Source organism: Archocentrus centrarchus, chromosome 3 (genome assembly GCF_007364275.1).
Source record: "Archocentrus centrarchus isolate MPI-CPG fArcCen1 chromosome 3, fArcCen1, whole genome shotgun sequence".
Lineage (NCBI taxonomy): Eukaryota > Metazoa > Chordata > Actinopteri > Cichliformes > Cichlidae > Archocentrus > Archocentrus centrarchus.
Genome location: NC_044348.1, coordinates 5,627,928 through 5,649,522, shown reverse-complemented (window position 1 = coordinate 5,649,522; position 21,595 = coordinate 5,627,928). Strand labels below are relative to the sequence as shown.

General features: G+C 42.5%; 1 protein-coding gene across 1 annotated transcript in view; it reads left to right on the top strand.

The window, feature by feature from the left end:
- The window catches only part of neo1a (neogenin 1a), a 157,422-nt gene that overhangs the window by 77,871 nt on the left and 57,956 nt on the right, over positions 1-21,595 (top strand). The window contains 3 exon segments of the mRNA XM_030724466.1: positions 4,482-4,757; positions 5,925-6,075; positions 19,134-19,270. Coding sequence (XP_030580326.1) covers positions 4,482-4,757; positions 5,925-6,075; positions 19,134-19,270 — 564 coding nt within the window.

Below are 21,595 nucleotides of genomic sequence, written 5' to 3'. Positions count from 1 at the left end.
ACTCTTTCTGAGTAATTTCGAGAGGTCAGCATTTCAACAACATTGAAGTTTTTAAACAGTTATCATAAATGGTAACCTGGCTGGTTAACGTAAACTCAGCAGGAAAGTGTTCACAGAGGTCAAGTCAGAAAGCTGTTTGCCCAAAGACTTTTATAGGACTGGAAATCTTTTAACAACCACAGCTATCACCATCTGGTGGCTTTCAGATAGAATTCAGGTTTAACGCATTTCTGCACTGGCTTCATATTTCAGCATTATATCAGCATCAAGCTTGAGATTCTAGTATTATGACAACCTCAGGCTGATGTCGCAGAGTTGCGCTGACTGCAACATGAGGCCAGTTAAGCCTGCAGGCCTGACTTGTCAAGCGTAGGTTTCGTATGTTGCCATGTTTGTGTCTTGAGTCTAATTGGAACATTATACATAAAGTTTTTTTTTTTTCTGTTTGTGTAAATTCTGACTGCCAAATTGACTTCAATCAAATCAAATCAGTCAAACAAGTCTGCTAATGTGCAACACTTTTAAGGATTTATTAAGTTTAGCATTAGCAAGTGGAGAAATTGTTGTCAAACACATCAATAAATTAAATTATGTTAGAAAAAAATTCTTGTTTTATTGCCCTCCAATTAGTCTAATGGCATCTCTGTTATGCTAATAAAACTGAGGAATTAAAGGTTGCATTGTGAAAAAGCCGTCTCCTAATTACTCATTCAGACGATGTAATTACACTAGATCTCGTCTTTTCGGAGTCCTTTGGTTTCGGTGGCTTCGAAAATATGAGCTCACCCCAAAGTATACACTGTATGACATTAATTTTTCACATTCCATGTTTTCTCCATGGAAAATTAGTTATTTCATGTTAGCAGTCCAAGCTCAGCATCTGGCTAAAGACCCATAGACACCCCCCCCCCCCCCCTAATGGGCCCTGGCACAAAATGTAAGCCAGTTTCAGTTTTCCCTAATTACTGTAACTGACACTGCTTGAAAATATGCGACATCAAACACAGTTGTGTTTTTGATCCAAGGTGAAAGACAAACCATTCTGCAGTCAGTCACTAATTCAGTTGCATCTCAGGGGAGATCCTTAAAGCCTCCTGCGTATTCCATCAGGCTGCTCATTATTATTCTATAGCTTATTTTAATTAAGAATAGTAGGAACCCGGCTGTGTGATTTAAGGGTATGCCTGTGTATGTGATTGCACTTGGTTTTTCTGTGAGGCAGGGCCGATGGCCGTTTTGCCCATTCGTTGCGGCACGCTTTTTTTTCGGCTAATCCATCCAGTGAGGGATGCATTCATTCATTAGCATTCATATGATTATAAGCTCTGCTGCTAGAGCCGAGCAGATGATGTAGGGTTTGGTGAATCTAGCTAACCACCCTCCACAAAGGAGGCATTTGGTGCCACCACTGGATGTATGAAATTTTTTTTTTTTTTTGGGTGTGGGGGCAATGAGATTGGAGATTTTTTTTTTGCTCTGTTTAAAATGAAGAATGAAACTGATTTCGATTGGAATAAACCCTCTCAGTCTTTGAATTTTTGGACACTGAGACATCATTGCACTCCTGGACTCATTTGGCCTCATCACACTCTGATAATAAGAGTGCAGATTGGCAGCTCAGCACTTCTGTTCAATAGATGGTGCTGAGCAAGGGTCCCGAAAATGAAGCGTCCGCCAAGTCGATTTAAATGGAGAATTGTGATTAATTAGAATCGATAGCGTTAGCATCGACACTCATCTCTTCCCATCTGCACTGCCCCCTGCCTTGACCCGCACTTAATGTGCTTATGTACACTTTAACACCTAACATGCAAGCACAAGCACGCACATACATATTCATGTCATTATAACCAGTCCACTTCATTAGAACTGGCTGTTACACAATGGCTGTCATGCTCTTGTGAGTTAGGCTCCCCACACTCACACACACACACACACACACACACACACACACGGGCGCGCGCGCACACACACACACACACACACACACACACACACACACACACACACACACACACACGGGCGCGTGCGCACACACACACAGACGCGCTCCCTAATGACACAGCAAACTGATGAACTCAGCCTGCAGAGATGTGATGAGGCAAGAGGAACAAAGGATTAGTCGATTTAGAGCTGGAGACTAACTGCACACCAAGTCAGAAAGTGCTCACAGCAGTCTGAACTGAAGTTGAAAGGGGACAGTGTTCACTCTTTGCTGTGCATGTCTGCAGATGACTTGTGGAGCCCTCTCTGCTGTCCTCCTTGGGCCAGAGTGTAAAAAGTCTTAAGCCTTTATACAAAGTCTCCAGCCACTGCATTAGACCTCGGATGCATTAAATCAGGGTCATTCTCTTCAACCTCATCTTTAGAAATGTCATTGCTCCATGGGCTAAAGGATTTACCTACTGTCTGGAGAGCACTTCATAAAGTTGAACCCTTCAGTTAGAGCCTGGCTGCTATTCTTTTTCTAGCCTTTATCAGATTAGCACTTTGAGACTACATCACACTGTTTGGCCTAATATAATTTTTGCACATGTCCACGTGCATAAAGTAGGATTAGAGAAGACCTTTGAGAATTATATGAAGTTTATAAATGTGTCATATATAATAAAATATTAATAAACATTTTTACTTTTAATCTGTTAGTGGAATGCTCATTCAAAGAGTGTAAGCCATGTTTTTGTAGCTACAATTTACAGATACCCTCTAAATGCATCGTAGGCAGGCAGCGATTAATGCACCGAAGAGCTGTGAGCATCGGCACAACATGAGTGAGTGATTGAAGTCGTCACAGGAAACCAAATAAATAATAAATAAATAACAAATATCTGGGTTAGCTTGGCACTTTTTATGATGGTGTTACTTTGTGGGGGAGAGGCATGGGAAAGCATTAATGTCCATGAATATCCTCATAAAGATAGCCTAACAAACATGCGTGTGTGTATATGTATATATCTGGGCTCCATCCCTAAGACTGCCTGATTATGGCAAAAAATAATCCTGATTCTTTTGTTCAGTATATTTCAGTATATCTTTCCTGTTAACCACATATATGGATCTTGATTATCAGTCATCATGAAGTTATTGAACTTAAAAATGTGTTTTGTTTTGGGTTTTTTTTAAGTTTTTTTTTTTTACTTTGAGCTTTCAGGGGGAGGGCAAAAGCATCTCCGATTTAATAATCGAGCTCGTTATTTTTTCCCCTACCCTGGCATGATTATGCATTAGCTGACTGGCAACTCAGTTACAAAAGTATCAATATTGGCATCAGCTAAGCCCATATTAGTTGAGCTGTGCTGAGATATACTCAGAGAAGCTGTGCACGTCAGCCCGGGCCAGGAGGGGAGTCTGTCACTGTTGGGGCCTTATCTTAAAGTGTGATTTACCCTGGAGCCACTCCTGGCAGGGGATTTGAAGAGATGTCTGTCGGTGAGGACAGGACAGACATCAAGCCATCGCTCAGCAAGTCTTCAGCAGAGTTATAACAGCTAAACTTACACTCATGAACAGATAAACAGCCAGTGAAGCAAGTCTGTTCGTTCCACCCGTGCAAATTTCAGAGGAGACAATCACAGTCAGCCCAAAACCTCGAGAGGCCCTCCACGATAATAACACAGCGCAACGCGCTTTTCATTGGAGATGGAGTGGCCTTCTTACTTTTAAAAACAACTCTTCCCTCTGCCTCACTAATAAACCCAAGAATAACATTTGTAGTTTACACATTGTAAGTTCTTTTTAATTGAAGTCATTGTTTCGGAAGCGGCCTGGGAGTGTTGGTTTCAGATCAATGACTTCAAACCCAGGAAATAATTATTTTGCATCGAGATGAAAGTCGGGGTACAGCAGCACAAACAGCCTGTGGATCCAGCCTTTTTTTTAATTAGTGCTGTGTGTCTCCTGCTCTGCGTGGCAAATCAACATCCACCATCGAGGATAAGTGATTGTGCATAAGAGGGTGGTTGTGTGTGTGTGTGTGTGTGTGCGTATGCAAGGTGTGCTAGAGGTTGGCTCAGGTGGGCGCTGAATGTTTTGGCCTCTTCCACTCAACAACCTGAATTTGGATGTGCAAGTCCCCGCTTCCAATATTTTTCCAGTTGTAAAGATTAGACCAAATATGCATCTTCAAAGTCAAAGTTTAACTGATATTCCAAGTTCTTTTTATAACTTCATTAGCTACTGTGTAAATCAATTTGTTTTTTCCCGTCTGCCTCAGTAAAAGTAAGATTTACTTCCAAGTGTTTTGAAGATAAATATAGCTGAAAGTTAAATTAAGTGAACCGAAAACAGTCAAATTTGTCAAGATGCCTTCGCTGCAGTCTGATTTTTAGTTTACAAAAACCTAAAACCCCGCTAATTTCACGCTTTCATTAAAGCCCTTGATGACTTCTTACTTGTTTGCGAATTTTTTTTTCATCCACCTCTGAAAGATTAATATAATATTTAAATGAGCGCTTCACATCTGTCTTATCACTGTCTTTCAGGGATGCCCAGGTTCGCCAGCCAGCCGTTGCCAGCCGCTGTGTATCTCGGGGACAGTCAGGTGATGGCATGTGAGGTCAACTCGGATCTGGTGGCCTTCACCCGGTGGGAGAAAGACCGTCAGCCCCTGCAGCTGAGTTCCAAGTTGATCCAGCTTCCCAGTGGAGCCCTTGTCATCAGCAATGCCTCGGAGGCTGATGCCGGCCTCTATCGCTGCCTGGTGGAAAATGTTGGCTCTTCCAAGTCGAGCGATGAGGCCCAGCTCCAAACACTGCCAGGTGATTTTACGTGGACCGTAGATGAACTGTTGTCCATTAAGAATATAGATAAGCTACTTTTTATAGCTAGATAAAGGGACTTCTGTAAACTCAGTTATGTAACATAATTCATACATAGTATTGTTGTCTAATATTAAAATCATTTTCCCTGCTTGTCCTCAGTTGTCACCCACATTACCACATCTTTGATTAGAGCTTGTAGACTCTTGTAGATCCTCTTGTGAAGTAAATTGAAATTCATCTATAGTCCAGTGCATCATTTAATTACAGTGGTACATTGAGTTCTCTCTGGGCTGCTCATTACCTTTAGCGGGAAGAGGCCCGACTACCTGTGGTGGGAGATGGTTGAATGCTAACAGGCGTGGTAAAATTCCCACTGGGGTTATCAGTGACGCAACAGTAACTCAGCTGTAGCTCACGAGGAGCCTGAATTCCATTGTGGCAGGGTCCTGTCTCTCCCCTCTGGAAGTTTTATTTACTGAGTTGTTAAGCACCAGGCTCCTGCCAGCACAGAGAAGATATTAGAGGCTGTAAATCAGACTTCAACAAGGGCCCAGTGGGGGTCTTCATCTCTGTATGCCTCCTCTAAAGATGTGTGGTGGAGTGGCAAGAAGTTCGGAGGCATACAAAAGGGAAAGTCTTAAAGCTGTGTGATGAAATTGAAATAAATTTTGCTTGGATGCCATCAGGTGTTGAAGGTACATAAATAAATGCGTAATGTGTAGTTATTATCATGTTTAGTTGTTTTTTTTTTTGGAAGCCACAACGAATGCAGCTCAGGTATTTGCACCACAAAACACTGAGTGGGAGTTTCACACATTCCTGTGAACTCTCAGCGGTTTGTTATACAAAATAATAAAAAGTCTTGTGCATGTGCTGGCTGACAGTGACCTCGCGGTTATTGCAGGATGCTACTCAGGCATTAAGTTGCAGCTGGAATCATGTGAAGCACTTTGAACTCCTACACAGCTTCAGCTGTGCTCGATATCGTTATGGACATTATTCAGTCGGGCCGTTTGTAGTTTGAGTGTCAGGAATGGCTGTCAGTCAGACGTGACTACTTTTGAAGTTTAAGATGGATGGACACTGGAGGTTAGCTTACTCAACCCAGCCTTAACCTCAGCCTTAACCCTGACCCTTCTCTCTCCCCCTCCCCTCCCACCTAAGAAACTGGAGAAGAGAGGAAGATGGAATTCCTGGTGCAGCCTGTATCTGTGACCAAGGTGACAGATGGCAGCGTTCTGCTGCCCTGTGTGGCCACGGGTTACCCTACACCACGCATCAGTTGGATGTTTGGAGACAAGCTGCTGGAAGAAAGGTATGTGAAGGATCTGTGATTTATTGTTTGATGCATTTCTTTAAAAAAAAAGTGGAAAAGCCACAGGTTTGGGGCACACAAACCCACCTCTAAATATCACCTAAAAGTTGCCAGTAATTGCCAATAGTTACTCTAAAGCCACAAACTGTTGTGTTCGGCTTCCCCTGGCTCTCACACATTCCTAGGTTTAGAAAAGCAGCAGAGGCTGTAATGTAGCGCTCCTTTGTACCCTGTGCCTCTGGCCTCCAGAAGCTAAACTGTTAGTCCTGGCGCCTGCTCCCCAAGGTGTTAATGCTGTTCTGCCACTGCTACCCAGAGAGCCCCGGGGGGAGACCTGGACGTGCCAACGGAGCCACTTCATCTGGGAGAGAAGGCTGCAGGGTTGCCAGCTGAGGGGAAGTTCACAAATTAAGAGCCAAGACAGAGTGTCACAGAGCCTGTGCTCTCACTTCTCTGGCTCTCATTAGCTCAGGCAGTGCAGCTCAAATCCCTCAGAGAGAATTGCATTGGACATGTGAAGTTTGGTTCTCACCAATTAAGAAAGCACTTTGTTTACCTAACCCCTGTGTGCCGCTCCTGTAGAATAATAACTTTGCAACTTGCAGGGTCAACACAACATTGCTAAAATAGGGCTCATTCATCTAAATCTAGCTCGGAGTGGGATTTGTGCGTTCAGTGAAATTAAATGTAAGGTCGTCACATTGGTAATCACGAGGCCCCAGCGTGATGTGAACGAGAATATCATTAGACCTTCCAAACCTGTGGTTCCAAGCGTTGCTCCACACCTCAAGTCTTTAATGCCTGTGGAATTGTCTGAGTGTTCTGACCTCCAAAGGGAGCTGGCTAAAAAGGTACTTATTAATCTACCTTCTATTAAATACAAAACAATATCCAGCTCGCATACCCACCCCCCTAGGGTGCCTCCGTTGGTAATTAGCAAGCATAGCGAATAACCAGGGACGTCTGGGCGATATAGAAGAGGACCCCAATGCTCCTGCCTTCAGCACGGAAAAGGATTGTGCAGCGAATACATTTTCAATACCGTTCCTTTGATTTTCACCACGACATTGACAATTAAAAAGAATAGCAGTGGAATTTTCCCTTTTTTCTGCTTGAGAGTCTCCTGTTCCTTCCAGGCATTACATGAAAGATAGAAGAGCTGCTGTCAATTAAAAATTGGTGTGGCGCGCAGTGTAAGGGAGAGCGTAAGGGGAATCTGCAAAGAGTCTCTAATTGGTCTTTGGTGCACAACACAAACAGGGCCTTGAAAGTAGCGATGCTGAAGCTTTAGACATGAGATGAGGGTTGATGAAGACAAGTCAAAGCTACCAGCTGAAAGCGTGGTGACTCACTGAGGGTGGGAAGTATCACATCGAGCTTCTGCCCCCGATGCTTCAGCTTGGTCACATCTCTTCATTTCTTTCTCTCCGAGTCTGAATTCACAAAAGCTCATAACCACTATCATCCTGAGCAACAAATAATACAGGTAACTTGATAAGAGTGCGAGATGAAAGAGGCTTTGGACAATACAGACTCTTGAATTTCTAATTCTTCCCAGTAATTCTTTGCTAGTCCTTCCACTTGCTGCCTGACTTTACTGAAGTTCTTTAAGATACTTTTGAAGATTTCCTCTGTGTCTTTCAAAGTCTTTTCACAATGTGCTGTATAAAGGATTTCTGCCATAAGTGGGATTTCTGTCTTAGGTCTTTGAAGAGTCTCATTATTATGTTATTCATAACCTGTCAGAAGACAGACATCTCTTTTCAACCATGCCATGTATCACTTGTCCGTATTGGCATGTAGAACTTACTGGCTGTTAAAAAACGTCTCTGTTGACAGATACGGACAGAGCAGAGGCCTGAAACTAACCGGTGCTTGTCACATTCTTGGTTGTTAAGCAGCTGATTTCTCTTTGTTGTGTTCAGCTCTCGTGGCCATTGTGTCAGATTTGGCAATAATGTTCAGATTCTTCCTGCGACCAAGAAGTAGCATGTTAAATGTCACTCAGTCATAGTCAGCCGTCTTTTACCATTGTAAGACATGGGGAATCCGGCTGTATCATCAGTTTCCTGTTTTTAGCTGATATGAGTTGCACCTGGTGTGGTCTTCTGCTGCTACAGCATATCTGCTTCAAGTTTCAATATGCTGTGTGTTCAGAGATGCTCTTCTGCATACTTTGGTTGTAATGAGGGATTATTTGAGTTACTGTTGCCTTCCTATCAAATCTAAGCAGTCTGGCCATTCTAGTCTGACCTCTGACATCAACAAGGCACTTTCACCACTTATAACTGCCACTCAGTCGATATTTTTCTTTCTCAGACCATTTGTTGTAAACCTTAGACATGGCTGTGCAGTTTCTGAAATACCAACAACCATGCTGCGCTCAAAGACACTTAAATCACCTTTCTTCCCCATTTTCATGCTCAGTTTGAACTTCAGGGTGTCTTCACTGTGTCTACACACCTACATGCTTTGAGATGCTGATTAGCTGATTAGAAATTTGCACCAACAAGCAGCTGAACCGGTGTACCTAACAAAGTGGCAGCGAGTGCAGTTGTGTGTAGAAAAGCAGGTCCTGCTACACAGACTATCGATTAGGCGATGGATTATTCTACTGTAACGCGCTGTTTGTGTATTCACCAGGGTCCTGAATGTTGCCTCAATTCAATTTAGGCTCTGAGCAAGTCTATTGCCAAAGACACTGGGCTCAACATTTATTTTGATTAATCTCGGCAACACTGTGACAGCGTAACACTTTAAGCTGTTTATTCAACACATTGAAAATGCAACGTCTTAGTAAATATCCCGCGTGTCATCTGTTACACAGAGACACAGGCCTTTGGATTTCTCAGACATACTGGTCCTCATGACACTCATGAAAAGGACAGTCATCTTTTGTTCTCTGGAGTATCTCTCAGTCACCTAACAGAATTCCTCAGCAGTCAATAAAATGGATGAATTATGCATGTCGGCCAGCAACAGGGAATTGACAGAATATGTAAATCAACCCTCCTCCAAAGCCTCAAAGTCATCTGTCTCCTCTCCTCCTTGTGCTCCTGTGTTTGTTTAAATATTATTGTGTATATTGCATTTAGTTGTGCATGAAGAGGGGAATTTAGCCTGGCATATATGTTTGCAATTGGACTGCAGAGCACATATCTCTAGCATACAAACACACATCTTTCCTTATTAATATAGCTGGATCTGGATGAGAGCAGAAAAATCCATATGCACACATACCCCCAGATAAATGTAGACACACGCTTCTGTAAATGTAGAAGTGTATTTATTTAAATGATTACAGTAACTTTGGCATTTGTTTCAGCATATCACCTTTTATTGATTGGCACCTTTTTTTTAAAAAAAAAAGAAAAAAAAAAAGAGGATCAAATGTTTGCTTCCTCAGATATGTCGAAATAGTCACTTCCTTGTCAATTTATTCTTTCCACGGCTGTTATGTTATTATCTTGTGTATTTATGGCTGTAGTGTCAGAAACTGTATCACTGTTGTACCAACGTTTCAGGAGAATGACTTGTAGTTATGTGGAATTCAAACCACAAGAACTTTAATAAGAATTTCAAGATTCACACCCAAGAACTGATTCCGCTGCTGTCGAAAAGACAGCATGACTGAGCAAATGCCACCGCCATTTAAATCCCCAGTCCTTCAGATGCAATCATAGATAATTGCCTTTTTTTTTTTTTTTTTTTTTAAGTGAAGTCATAGTGACACTCAAAATTTGAACCTTCTTTGTTCGCCACATCTTTTTGAGTGTAGTTGCAGCTTTAACACCCACACCATCAACCATTGTCACTGATTTTTTTCTTTTAATTCCCACACCAATTTTCCATATGCCATTCTGATCAGCGTATGCTTTCAAACAGTAAAGCAAAAGGCCATTAAAATGAAAACATGGGCGGCGCAGCTGACCCGAAAGAGGCCCGGCTTATTAATGTTAACCAGCCTAGGCTGATTTTCACTTGTTCCTTTCATCACACCAGCAATTAGCGTGTTGTCCACCTTGTATTAAAGTCTTACTCATACTCTTCCTGCAAATGATGGAGGTCTTAGTGGTGTCACTGGAAAGTCCACATTCAGCTGACAAATATGATTACACAGACACAGACCACAGAGTTCCTGCTGCCTGAGGAGGAAAATGGAGAAACCTCTCTTGTCATCTGCGTGTCACAATGTGAGTAATCTAATCTTACGCAACTCTGTGCAGCACCTCCACCACTAAACCTTCTTCATGAAAGTGTGTGTGTTTATTATTGAGGTCACAGGTAAATGTTTGTTGTTTTTACCCCCTTAAGTAAATGTAGTGGCAAAACATTAGGAGCACCTTAACATATCGCAGCACAACATCACTGTTCGCTGCAGTACAGTGTAGTAAATATGGCTGAGCTGGATTGCATCAGATTTTCCAGGTGTACCTAATAAAGTGCATACATGAAAGCAGTGTTCAGGATTCTTCAGGTTTTCTATCAGTCTGAAAACAAAGCAAATTAAAGATGGAGTTAAGGTCAGTGTGAATATGAATGGAAAGTGTTCTGCGCCACATGTTTTCCTCACTGGGAGAGGTTGGCATGCAGAGTAGCTATCCAGTACACCACGTACTCCCGGATACACAGGAGGCCCATACGCTTAGAATTCTGCACAGGAACTCGGATTTCTTCAGGACTGCTAAAATGATAGATGGCAGCAGCAGAGTGGGGTTAAGGTAATGGAGGGATTTTGCTGGCATGTGCGGCTGAGAATAGGGTTTAATCCCGGGATCCGGGATTCCCGGGAAATGCGATCAGAACCATTTCCCGTTTCCCGGGAAACGTTAGACGGGAAACCGGGAAAAAAGTCGCGCGCGTCGATTTGACTTTCAGAAAGAAAAGAAAGCTTCAGAAAGTTAAATTTAAGGAAATATTGAGAGAAGGGTTCGTTTAAAAGCATTACTCTTCATTTCAGGCACGTTCAGCCTCCGTTTAAGGCTTCAGCCTTCATCTCAAGCGTTTTAATAGAGGTATTACACAGTTGTACTTTTTTCCTCTTTAATTTGTTGAAATCGTAGGCAATGTGTTTACCCTAAGGTATTTTGTATTATATAATTTTATATTATTATATATTGTTATATTGCATTATATAGCCTATAAAATATGCCTGCCCTGAACAATAAAGAAATATCTGTTTAACTTCGAGTGTTTCTTTTCCTCGTTTGCAGCCGCTTACTAACAATCATGAATTAGGATACGGGCCTAATGTGTGAAGAAATTATCATGAAATAGATTGCTTTAACATATTTCGCTTTTAAAATGGAGTTGAGTAAAATGTATATTTTTTAGGCTATAAGGATTGGCCAGTTTTTCAATAGACGATTCACAGCGAACCTACTTTAACCCTCAGACACGGTGTTATAAATTTGCTGTTGCCAGAATGGCAATGACCAAGTCGTGGTGCATTACTCAAGGCCCTGTGTTATGTCATATTATAGTGTAGTACGGTAGTTAACTTTTCAATGACTGTTAAACAGCGTTCCACTGGTGGAGATATAGTGCAACAGATGTCGCCACGACAGCGTGGCTGAGCCTTTATCAATGCTGTGGAGATGAACCGTATTGTTTTGCACCAGCAGTTGTAAAATATCTTGGTATAATTCCATGTACAATGGAGGAATATTCGAATTATATTTGTTAAGGGAGTGTTGAGGAACGATACAACACCGCATAGCTCGAGCACTCGAATGTCCAGATGTAGGTTTTATTGCGTTAATCAAGCCGACGTTGCCCCCTACTGGGCATAACAGGACATAGCTGGAAAGCTACCTCTACAATATCAGAATAGGTTAAGGCCGACACAGGCTAAAGAAGGCCTAATTAAAATAAATAAATAAATAAACTTTTTCCCGGGATTCCCGGGAAATGGCTCGTCATTTCCCGGGATTTGATTCATGTCATTTTCGGGAAAAATATTAAACCCTAGCTGAGAAACAAGACAAACAACACAGGCTTTCACAGAGTGGAGCAAAGGAAAGTCTCTCTTTAGGCTGTGTCTCTCTGTCTCCAGCACATCACAATGTCTCTAGCTCTCCAAAAAAATAAATAAATAAAAAAAAAAAGGCATGTTTCCTGTCAAAGCATCCATTTTTCTTTGCATTCTGGTCATGATGTTGTTTTTGTTTCCAAGTAGAGATAAGAGGAACACGTCAGTTATTGGCTAGTGGCAGAATCCGCGATCAGCTGCGTTTTTAGTCTGCTTTTGCACACACTGCGGTTTACCTCTGAAACATTAGTGAAGACACAGAACTGAGAATATGGGCCTTTATTCAGTGACAGCTCGCCTCCCACCTTTTCCCTTGCCTATTCACCAGGCATCATGTGGGTATACGTCCCTATGGCTTTGTAAACGTGACACAGCGAGGACCACACAGAGTTCACATGGCCTTAAGGCCACAGCTTTCTAAAAGTACATTATCCGAGGCTCCAATCAGTTTATTCTTAGGGACCCTCGTATGGGGAAAAGCAAATAAGGTGAGGAATGCAGGAGGGTTTTTCTTCCTTGAGGGTCCTGCAGTTTTCCATTATGAACCAGAGGAAAACACAAATGTTTTCATGGCTGAGTCACTTGAGAAGCTCGAGCCTGTGCTGTTGGCACCAGGTTGTTTCTCTTAATCTTACACATTAATTTCTATTTATTTCTTCCTTAGTTTATTTCTTAAGCTGGTCGGGTTTCTTTCCCGTCTTCTTTGTCTCTCACAGTAGTTTCTTCAGCATTATATCTCATATCAGAGCAGGTATGAATTCAAAAGGGGGAAGGAAGCATTTTGGAATTGGGACAGATCATTCCAACCCGCTGTCTGCCTCCCTTTTCTCCTAAGGTGAAATCTCAGTGCTTTTGGCACACCTAGAACATGATTAAAATTCATGGAAGTGTTATGATTTTTTTGTTCTGGTCAAAAGGGGGAAGTTCAATCTGCGTTCACTTTGAACCACGACGTCTAGAAGAGCGCAGTGTTTATCATTCATAGTGCACCGCAGTGCAGAGACCCAGAGAGTGGAAAGAACATGAGAAAAACGTAGAGTTTCCACTCTATCCATTAATAATGCATCTCCCCTTTTTTGCTGTCACACTTGTGATTCCACCTGTTTTCTCCTCATGCTGCAGATAGCATGACCCGTGCCAAACTACTGTCACAACACCACTGATTGCTCTGTGACAGCATGGCATTCTGCCTCCACCTGCACAGTTCTCCAGTGATGTGCGGCTTCCCCTCACCCAGGCGTACCGACCTTGCCGCCGGACTGTGTTACGGAAGGCTGAGTCACACATACCAAATGTGTCCACGTCCTTCTCTGAAGCCTCTGTGGCTGTCGCTGCCGTCAAAGCTGAATAGCAGATCAGGGGACAAGTTTATGTTAGAGGACTATGCACATTGACTTTTCTGGAGCGGGGACCCGTCAGAAAGGAGCAGAGGGAGGAGAGAGTGGTTGTTCTTTCCAGGAGGTTGAAACTGAAAAATGGTTTTAGGGGTTACAGTAAGGGAAATCAAACTACATTTCACATGTGTGTGTTTCACAAATTTTAGCCACATATAATGTCTTTACATGGCATTGTTCATCCCAACAGAAACAACGTGGAAAATTGTAGTTGCCGGAAGGGGAACGACTGAAGTATAAACATTGGCACAAAATCTGAGAGGGCTAATTAGCATCACTGCTTCATAACACCACCCTGTAGTCTTCGCTTTGCTTGGATTGTATGCATGCATGCATCTGCTGTTTTGTAACAAGAAGAAGAGTGACGGCGGGAAAACAGCAAGCCAATTTAACAACTCTTTGTAGGTATATGCAGTTTTAATTAGATCCTCACTTACCACTGAGGACCTTCAGCTAGCACACAAGACATCCTTCATACTCTTCCAGCAGGCACCTTGTCTTACTTTAAATGACCGCAAGTGGAGAGAGCTACCTCACAACAGTTTGAGGTGTCTCCAACTCATTCAGCTCAAGCCAATTTACTTTGTCTTCCTCCCTCATGGTCTCGGTAATGCATTCCTTGTTCAGCAGAGCACTTTACCCACTGCAGTTAGAGCCGAGATTGACTTGCTCTAAACAGAATGAGAAATTGCCTAGCGGTTTGACATGTTCTGTATGTTCCTCTTTCAACTACAAGAGGAAGCTTTCAATGCCTTTTATGGAGCATGCGGCACTAAAGGCCAAGAGTCTGAAAAGCTGTCCCGGTGAGACTAACTGCAGGAATGCTTGGCACTACATATGTCTTTCAGAGAAATTTTTCATTCAGCGGCAGTTTGACATGCAGAGCCTCGCAGCACAATCAGCCGTACTCTCTAATGCGCGCAGAGAAGTAATGAATGTACAGCAAGACATTTGGCATTTTCTGTTTTTCTTTCTGCAGTCTCAGGACTAAAAGAGAAGGCAGCTGCCTTCTTTATGTTTCTCCCACTTTCCCACCTTGAAGACTGAGGGCATTCTCTGTCAGACTTTCTGCTGAGTGTACTATTTTTGCACATGCTTTTTTTTTTTTTTTGTTATACAATCTGGCCCAGTGTGCTGTTTGTTCTTCTCAAATTGTAGTGCTCTGGGACTAACTTGTCTCAGTGTGGCTCTTTTGACCCGACTCCATATAGTACATGCTCCCGGCCTGGATTAAACAGCAACCCTCACACTGCTCACAGTTAATGTGATAGTTTTAGTTTAGTTAGTTTAGGAAACTAGCCAACTCAACATCAACTCCATTAAAAGGTAATAAATCTGCATTTCTCATTCTTTACTTTCTGTCGTTTTTCACCTTTTATTGTGCGTGTTAACTGCTGCTGTTCGTTTATTTTCTTTATTAATGTGGCTGTGGTGGCAGGGTGTGGTTCGGGGCACGCTGCAGGGGAGAGGTGGGGTAGTGGGTTCTGAGAGGGGCATCAGGGGGGACGGGCAGTGCGCAGCTGCCCGGCGTGGGATTGATTGTGTGTGTGTTTTTGTCTTTTTGCGCAGTAGCTGGCAGGAGGAGAGAGGATTTGAGCTGAGCTGAGGTGGACGCCTGCCACGCATGTCAAAGTTACAAAACAAGAACAATATATTGAGTATTGTGACATACAACCCAGTGCTGCTGTTGTGTGTGTGATTGTCGACAGGCACAATATTGTATCCCGCTAAATGCAAATGAGTGCATCTGTTATTGCATTTAATTAATTAATTTTTTATGCTTTTTAAAATAATATGTCTGCTAGTGAAGTCCAAATCTGCGACAGGATAGCAGGTTTAGGAAACTACACCTGATGAAACTGGTGAAAGGTAAAGCTAGTAATCTAAAGGCATGTAAATGTAGAATGAGACTAGAGGCAATTTGGCAGATTCAGAGATTTGTAGCAGCAAGAAGCCAAGTTGGCAGGTACAAGATAAACTTGCTGAAATGTTTAGGGTGGGCAAGCAGTTGAGTGATTCCAGTGGAAGTAAAAGATGCCACTGATTGACATGTGAGCTTCCATTTTCCCGACCAACTGTCAGCTACAAAGTGATGGGATCAAACCATTTTTTTTCTATGGATGAGGCGTGATGAAGTAGAAGTGAAACAGTAACGTTTTTGTGGTGGCAGCAGGTTGAGTGCCACTTTCTCCACAGCACAGGCAGACAGGCAGATGGTCTCAAAGGCCAGCGCTGCCAAACCCAGGTGTAGTCGAGAAGGGAGACGCCGGAGCTCATGTGGAGCATCTTTGCTAGTCAGCAGTTTGTTTAAAACAAAATCAGACTTCAGCATAGAGTTGTTTTCCTCAGTACACTCCTCAGTTCTGCTTGTATCTTCAGTCCACTGTGCTCAAACCATTATGCACTGATCTAGTGTTCCTCGGCTGCATCTCGCTTGCTGTGGCTGTCTTTGGATTTTTATCTTCTTCAGCCGACCCGCTGATCCCACTTTTCTCCTCGCCTCCTTTTCTCTCTCTCGCTCTCTCTGAATGCAGAGTTCTCTCTACAAGCTATTGATTACCGTTTTTCTTTCCTCTCAGCATCCTCCTCCCCTCATGCTCCAGTGCTTGCTGGATCAAGCCGGTGCTTGGCCACAGCCTGCATCCCCCTGGGCTTATTGGGGAAATCAAAGTTGGGACTGTTTAAAACAGAGAGGGGTCACTGTTTCAAAAATGGGTTATACAAATACTTGTGTGTTTGTATTTTTGGAGTAGGCATAGATACTTTATGATAACAAATGCACACTTGTTTCTCAGGCTTTCAGCCTGCTACTCCTGCCTGCTGCATGTCACTCCAGATAATTAGCAGCTAATGAAAGGAGTGCAGCAGTGTCGCTGCACAAACTATAAATCCTAGCTGCTCCAGTAAGTTGCACTGATATGTTCAATCTTAAGTTATTGCTAGAAGCTAGGGGTGTCTGGATATACCACTATTGATGATCACCATGATAATAAAATGGAAAATTTTTATATACGTATATTATAGGATAATAACATATGATAATAATCACAAACACTTTAGAATTATTACAGTCATGGTTTGGCTCACTTCATGGTGGCTCTCTTCCTTTTCAGTAGCTACTCAGCTTATCTACGCACTTTATGCCATTTGCTTTAGTGTTGCTGCAGCAACTTCTCACTGCCAGAGAGGCTCACTTCCCACAACAAGCCCGCTAAGTTAGACTGACTCAGTCACACAGGTGCAATCAGGCTGTTGTGTTTCTGGCCAATTATTGAGAATTTAACCCCTAGTTTAATTACCGATTTGTTGTCCACTCATGCTACAGCTCCTCTGCTTTCCTCTCAGGGTTCCCACTAGCCTCTGAAATCCAACTTTCTTCAATTAATTTTAATTTCTTTTTTCTTTAATTTTTTCCTACTTGTTAAAGTCAGTTTAAGTGGCCGCACTTGAGAAATAACTTCAAGAAAAGTTAAAAGTTTTAATATTAAAGCCAGCTGCTCGTTTCGTGGTGGGGTGTAATCCAGCCTGCAGCTCACTAGGTTTAGATGGTGTAGACTTCATAGCACCTGCATGCTGTACACCTCCCTCCACCGGTTTTGGTCTGCACCCTCTTACCTACTATCAAACCAGAGAGACTTGCTATCCTCTTGCTTTTGGTGCCAGTGGTCCTCGTGTAGTTTTAATTTACTATTCATGTACTACTAGCTAACACACCCACCCGACAGTAAATCATTCACTGGAGGAGGGGAGAGCAGCAGATGTGTGCAGACTGTGAGAGACAGACTTCGGGAGTGGCCGAGAGTCCCATGCTTGTAAAAATAGTGATGGCAGCCCTCCGTCCTTTGCTTTATTTCAGGCTGACCACAGTAAGGCTCGGTGCAAAGGTGAAAATCAAACAATTCTGATTGAAAGCACTTACACAGTGTCGGATGTGGTTCACTGATTGATCGTTTCATTAGTGAACCACACTCATATGGCATGTAGGGTCAAGGTCAAGCCAATACTGGTTCTGTCATTCCAAAATTTCCAGCTGGTTTGTGAGTATGTACTGAACAGCTCTGTAGATCTACCTGTAGAATGAAGGAAGTGTACATGCCCGCCAATCACTAAAGACACACCTGGGAGCCGCATAGAAAAATGCAACTCGTCGGACATCTAACCCAGTCATCAAACTTTGACAAATATGACAAAACAAAGTACAAGTTAATGAACAGTCACTGCGATCTTAAACAGGCCATTTAACTTCTCCACACTTCTTCTTACCATTTCCCTGCATTCCAAGGAATTTGTTGAGGTTAGTTGCCCTGACCGGCCTCTCTCTCACACGAGCAGCCACGTTTACCACGTTCCAACGGCTACCTCGATCCTAGTGGCAACGGGCTCAGTGCATCTTGCACTATGTTTGTGCACGCCAGCATTGGTGACCGTTGGGGAGAGGTTACTGAAACTTGGTGAGAATGGGGTTGACTTCACATTTTGCAGATCATGCAGGCGCTGTGACAGTGCATCCCCTTGTCCCAGCTTAATGCTCTCATAGCAAAAAATGTATTTTTAATGTCAAAATAAGAATTCTAGATGACTTTTTATCATCGAAAAACATGAGCACAACAAATTTTGGGGGGAATTTAATCATTCTTATGTCTATACATTAGGGTTTTTATGTTAATGGGAACCCTGTTCCTCTGCTTCCTGATCAGTTGTGCTACAACTTTTGCCCTGTGTCTAAATTTGTAGCGCTTAGTCTCATTTTAGCAGGACATATACTGTGTATATCAATGACATTTCTTCAGGCTTTGTTTATCAGAGTGTTTTTTGTCCAGAAACTATGGTGAATCTATTCCAGTGTAGTATTTTTGGAGGTATTAATGTTGTTCATATATTTTGATGGTGCTTTTACATTCTGGTAATACATTTTACTCATTTGATATGTATTTCTAATCACCTGTTTCACATTTCCCTGCAGCAAATGTCTTGACCCACAAAACGTTTCAATAAATGCATTTTGACTAATTACACCTTTTTCATTTTCTATTTTTTAAAAAAAATAAATCTCATGGTATTATTGCTACTATTAATTCTTTAGCCCACAGTAATCATGTAGTGAAAATCTCCACTAGAAGCACTGGATTACACTACATCAAGAATCCTGTTCCTCCAACACTAGTTATGTTACTGGGTTTTCAAATCTAGGCTGTTATAAACTGTTGAGAAGAATTGCAAATTGCTTTTCTTTCTCAAGGCAGTTGACTCTGCTTTTAGCATCTTTTATTTATTCAGAGAGTTGGTACGAGGTGACAGAGCAAAAGAAACGAGGATGAGATGCAGAGTCAAACCCAGGTCAGCAGAGGAGCGCGGGGCTCCGGAGAATGCATCCATTACCGTTCAACGATTTGAGCGAGAGGAGAATGTATTTCATGTAAATGGGCTGTCGTGACTTTTTACATATTTTAAAAGCCTGCTGTTTATAGGGTCAGCAGCCTGAGAGCTCCTGAGTTGTGATGCTGACTGTGTTTCATGTAGCAGTGGCCCAAATAAAGGTTGTTAATGTTGGCTAATGAAAGAAAGTCAGAGACTACTAGCTAATTTTCTTTCTAATTTTTCTTTCCCACAACATTGTTACTGTCTCTCTTCAGTGATGGTCGTGTGGAGGTGCTGGGAGGTGGCAGTCTCCAAATTTCCAACCTCACGGAGGAGGATGCCGGCATCTACACCTGCATTGCGGACAATTCCAACACCACCATCGAAGCCCAGGCCCAACTCACAGTACAAGGTACCTTTATCAACCTGTATTGTCTACTTTCTATTTTAAAACCAGAGGCCCACACTGGGGTATGCATTGGAAAGAATCTACAGGGTCACAAAACACTAACAGTCCCAGCATCAACCTATTGTGGTTACCAGTCAGCCAGTTTGTGAATATATTAGCAGCTTTAGTTTTTGAAGTGACAACACTGGCTAAATGAGTTCACAGATTAGAAATTAGTGTGAAGCAGCAGCAGCAGCACGTGAGGGCTACATTAGTTACTAAGGAGAGTGCAGCGGCGAGAAGCTGAGCCTCTCCAGGTCTGACTGAACTCTCAGACCATCCTTCATCACCGAAAACAGCCTCATCTCATCTGATTATGTTTGGGAATGAGCTTATTAAAAGCCCTCCGGACTCCTATCCCAGAAGTGAAACAAAGCCACTGACAGCTTAGTCTGAAATGAAATGAAACAAAGTGGATTTCTTGCATGCAAGCTATGCAGGGGTAGCAGTTCCCCATGCACGTAGCTCAGTCCTGTTGAGACGTGCAACACAGTATGAAAAAAGGATATGCTCTTGTAGACATAGAGGCAGCGTTGGCAGAGAAGGGATTGTATCTGTCGAGATCTGCCCCCCCCCACACACACACACAATTCAACTCTTCAGAGGAATAACAGAAGTATCTGAGTTGCGTACCAGCTGCAGAACGAAGAAAAGCTAAAAGACACACACGCAGCATGCAGTACAATTTATCTTTATCTAGATATTTATATTATTTTCCAGAATCATTGCATCTGTTCTTGAAACTACCCGAAACCTGCTCTGTAATCAGAGTTTATTTTAGTGAGGAAAATGCACGTGATCCCACACGTCTCGTGTGTATTTGTATGCTTTTCCCAGATGAAGCAAGTCAACAGGATTTGGTGTGAAATAACTTTAAAATGGGGAGATACCCCGAGGCTCATTCTGAAGGTTCATTGCATTTCACACACAGCCCCATCGCACTGCGACTCCCAACCCTTTCTTCCCCAAATCCCTTCATCTATCCATCACCCCTCCACCACTCTTTCATCACTTCCCGTCGCTTACTGTGATTAAAGGAGGCAGTAATGGAAAATCGGATCAGGTCACAGGAGGACATCTGACTTCACTCATTTTCTGTCCTCAAGTCTGTCCAACGAATTCCCTCTGAAATCCTTCATGTTTTCAGCTCGACCCCTGCTGGCCTCCACTTCCACTATGACAGGACTGGACAAGATTGATCAGTCAGCTTGAAATATTGTTGAAAAACATGCGTCATTGTAATACAATAAAGCAGCTGGATGAGTTCCAGTGCTGTTGACTCACGGGGCTAATTGCGTTTGGTTCGTCCAGATTCATAAAGAAACCACATTGCGGCATTGATTTGCTTCCTTGACAACAGAAGTGACCCTGGAAAGGTCAATTGTTTCCCTCAATAAGTAGTTGCACGTGTAAAAGACACTCAGATCAATGTGCTATGAATCTATACTAACAACAAAACACTTTTTCCTATGACTGAGTCCTTCTAAATTACCTTAGGGCTGCTTCTGCTGCAGTAGCAAGAGGAAATTGTGTGTTTATGCGCCCAGTGGCTTTTCATAAACACTGGACAGTTTGTGCTGGAGAAGAGATGCAGAGAGCCAGATGGGGATTCGATATAGTAAAGGACCGTTGGGTTTTGCCTGGAGAATGCTTCAGGGTTTGCAGTGCAGCTGGCACTCATCTGTGAAAGGCGAGATGCATACGAATACATGCATGGACACACAAAAAAAGTTTTACATAATGATGCAGGAAAAAAGATCAGGTATGCACTTACTCTACACACCTGTGTGCATTCTCTAGCAAATTTACTCAGGTTCAGAAATTATTCAACAGTCAGTGGCTCTTAAGTTAATTTAACTCTCCTTGAGTATGATTGCAGATCCAGTATTTTTTAGTCATTAGACATTTATTTTCTCTTGATTTGGTGAAGTATGATTATGACACTAATTCACTGATGCGCATGAATATGCATACATGTAAGACTCTCCTACAGACAGTGGAGCAAGCTTATTGTCGTTGTTCAAGGGCAGCGGACACCATATAATTCAAATTCACCTTTCTATGACAGTTAAAAAAGGGCTTGGAGAAAAGTAAGCAAAACTGCAAAACTGGTAACTTCTGAAAATATTCTGCATGGCCAAAAGACAAGTTGCAATGTTGATTTAACTAAGCAAATAGATAAGAGCCTTCCATTGAGTAATTACTGCAGTGATTAATATGTTTTGCCTGGTAACAGGTTATTTAACTGATGCAACGAGTAGCTTTTCATTTCATAAACAACCATATCTT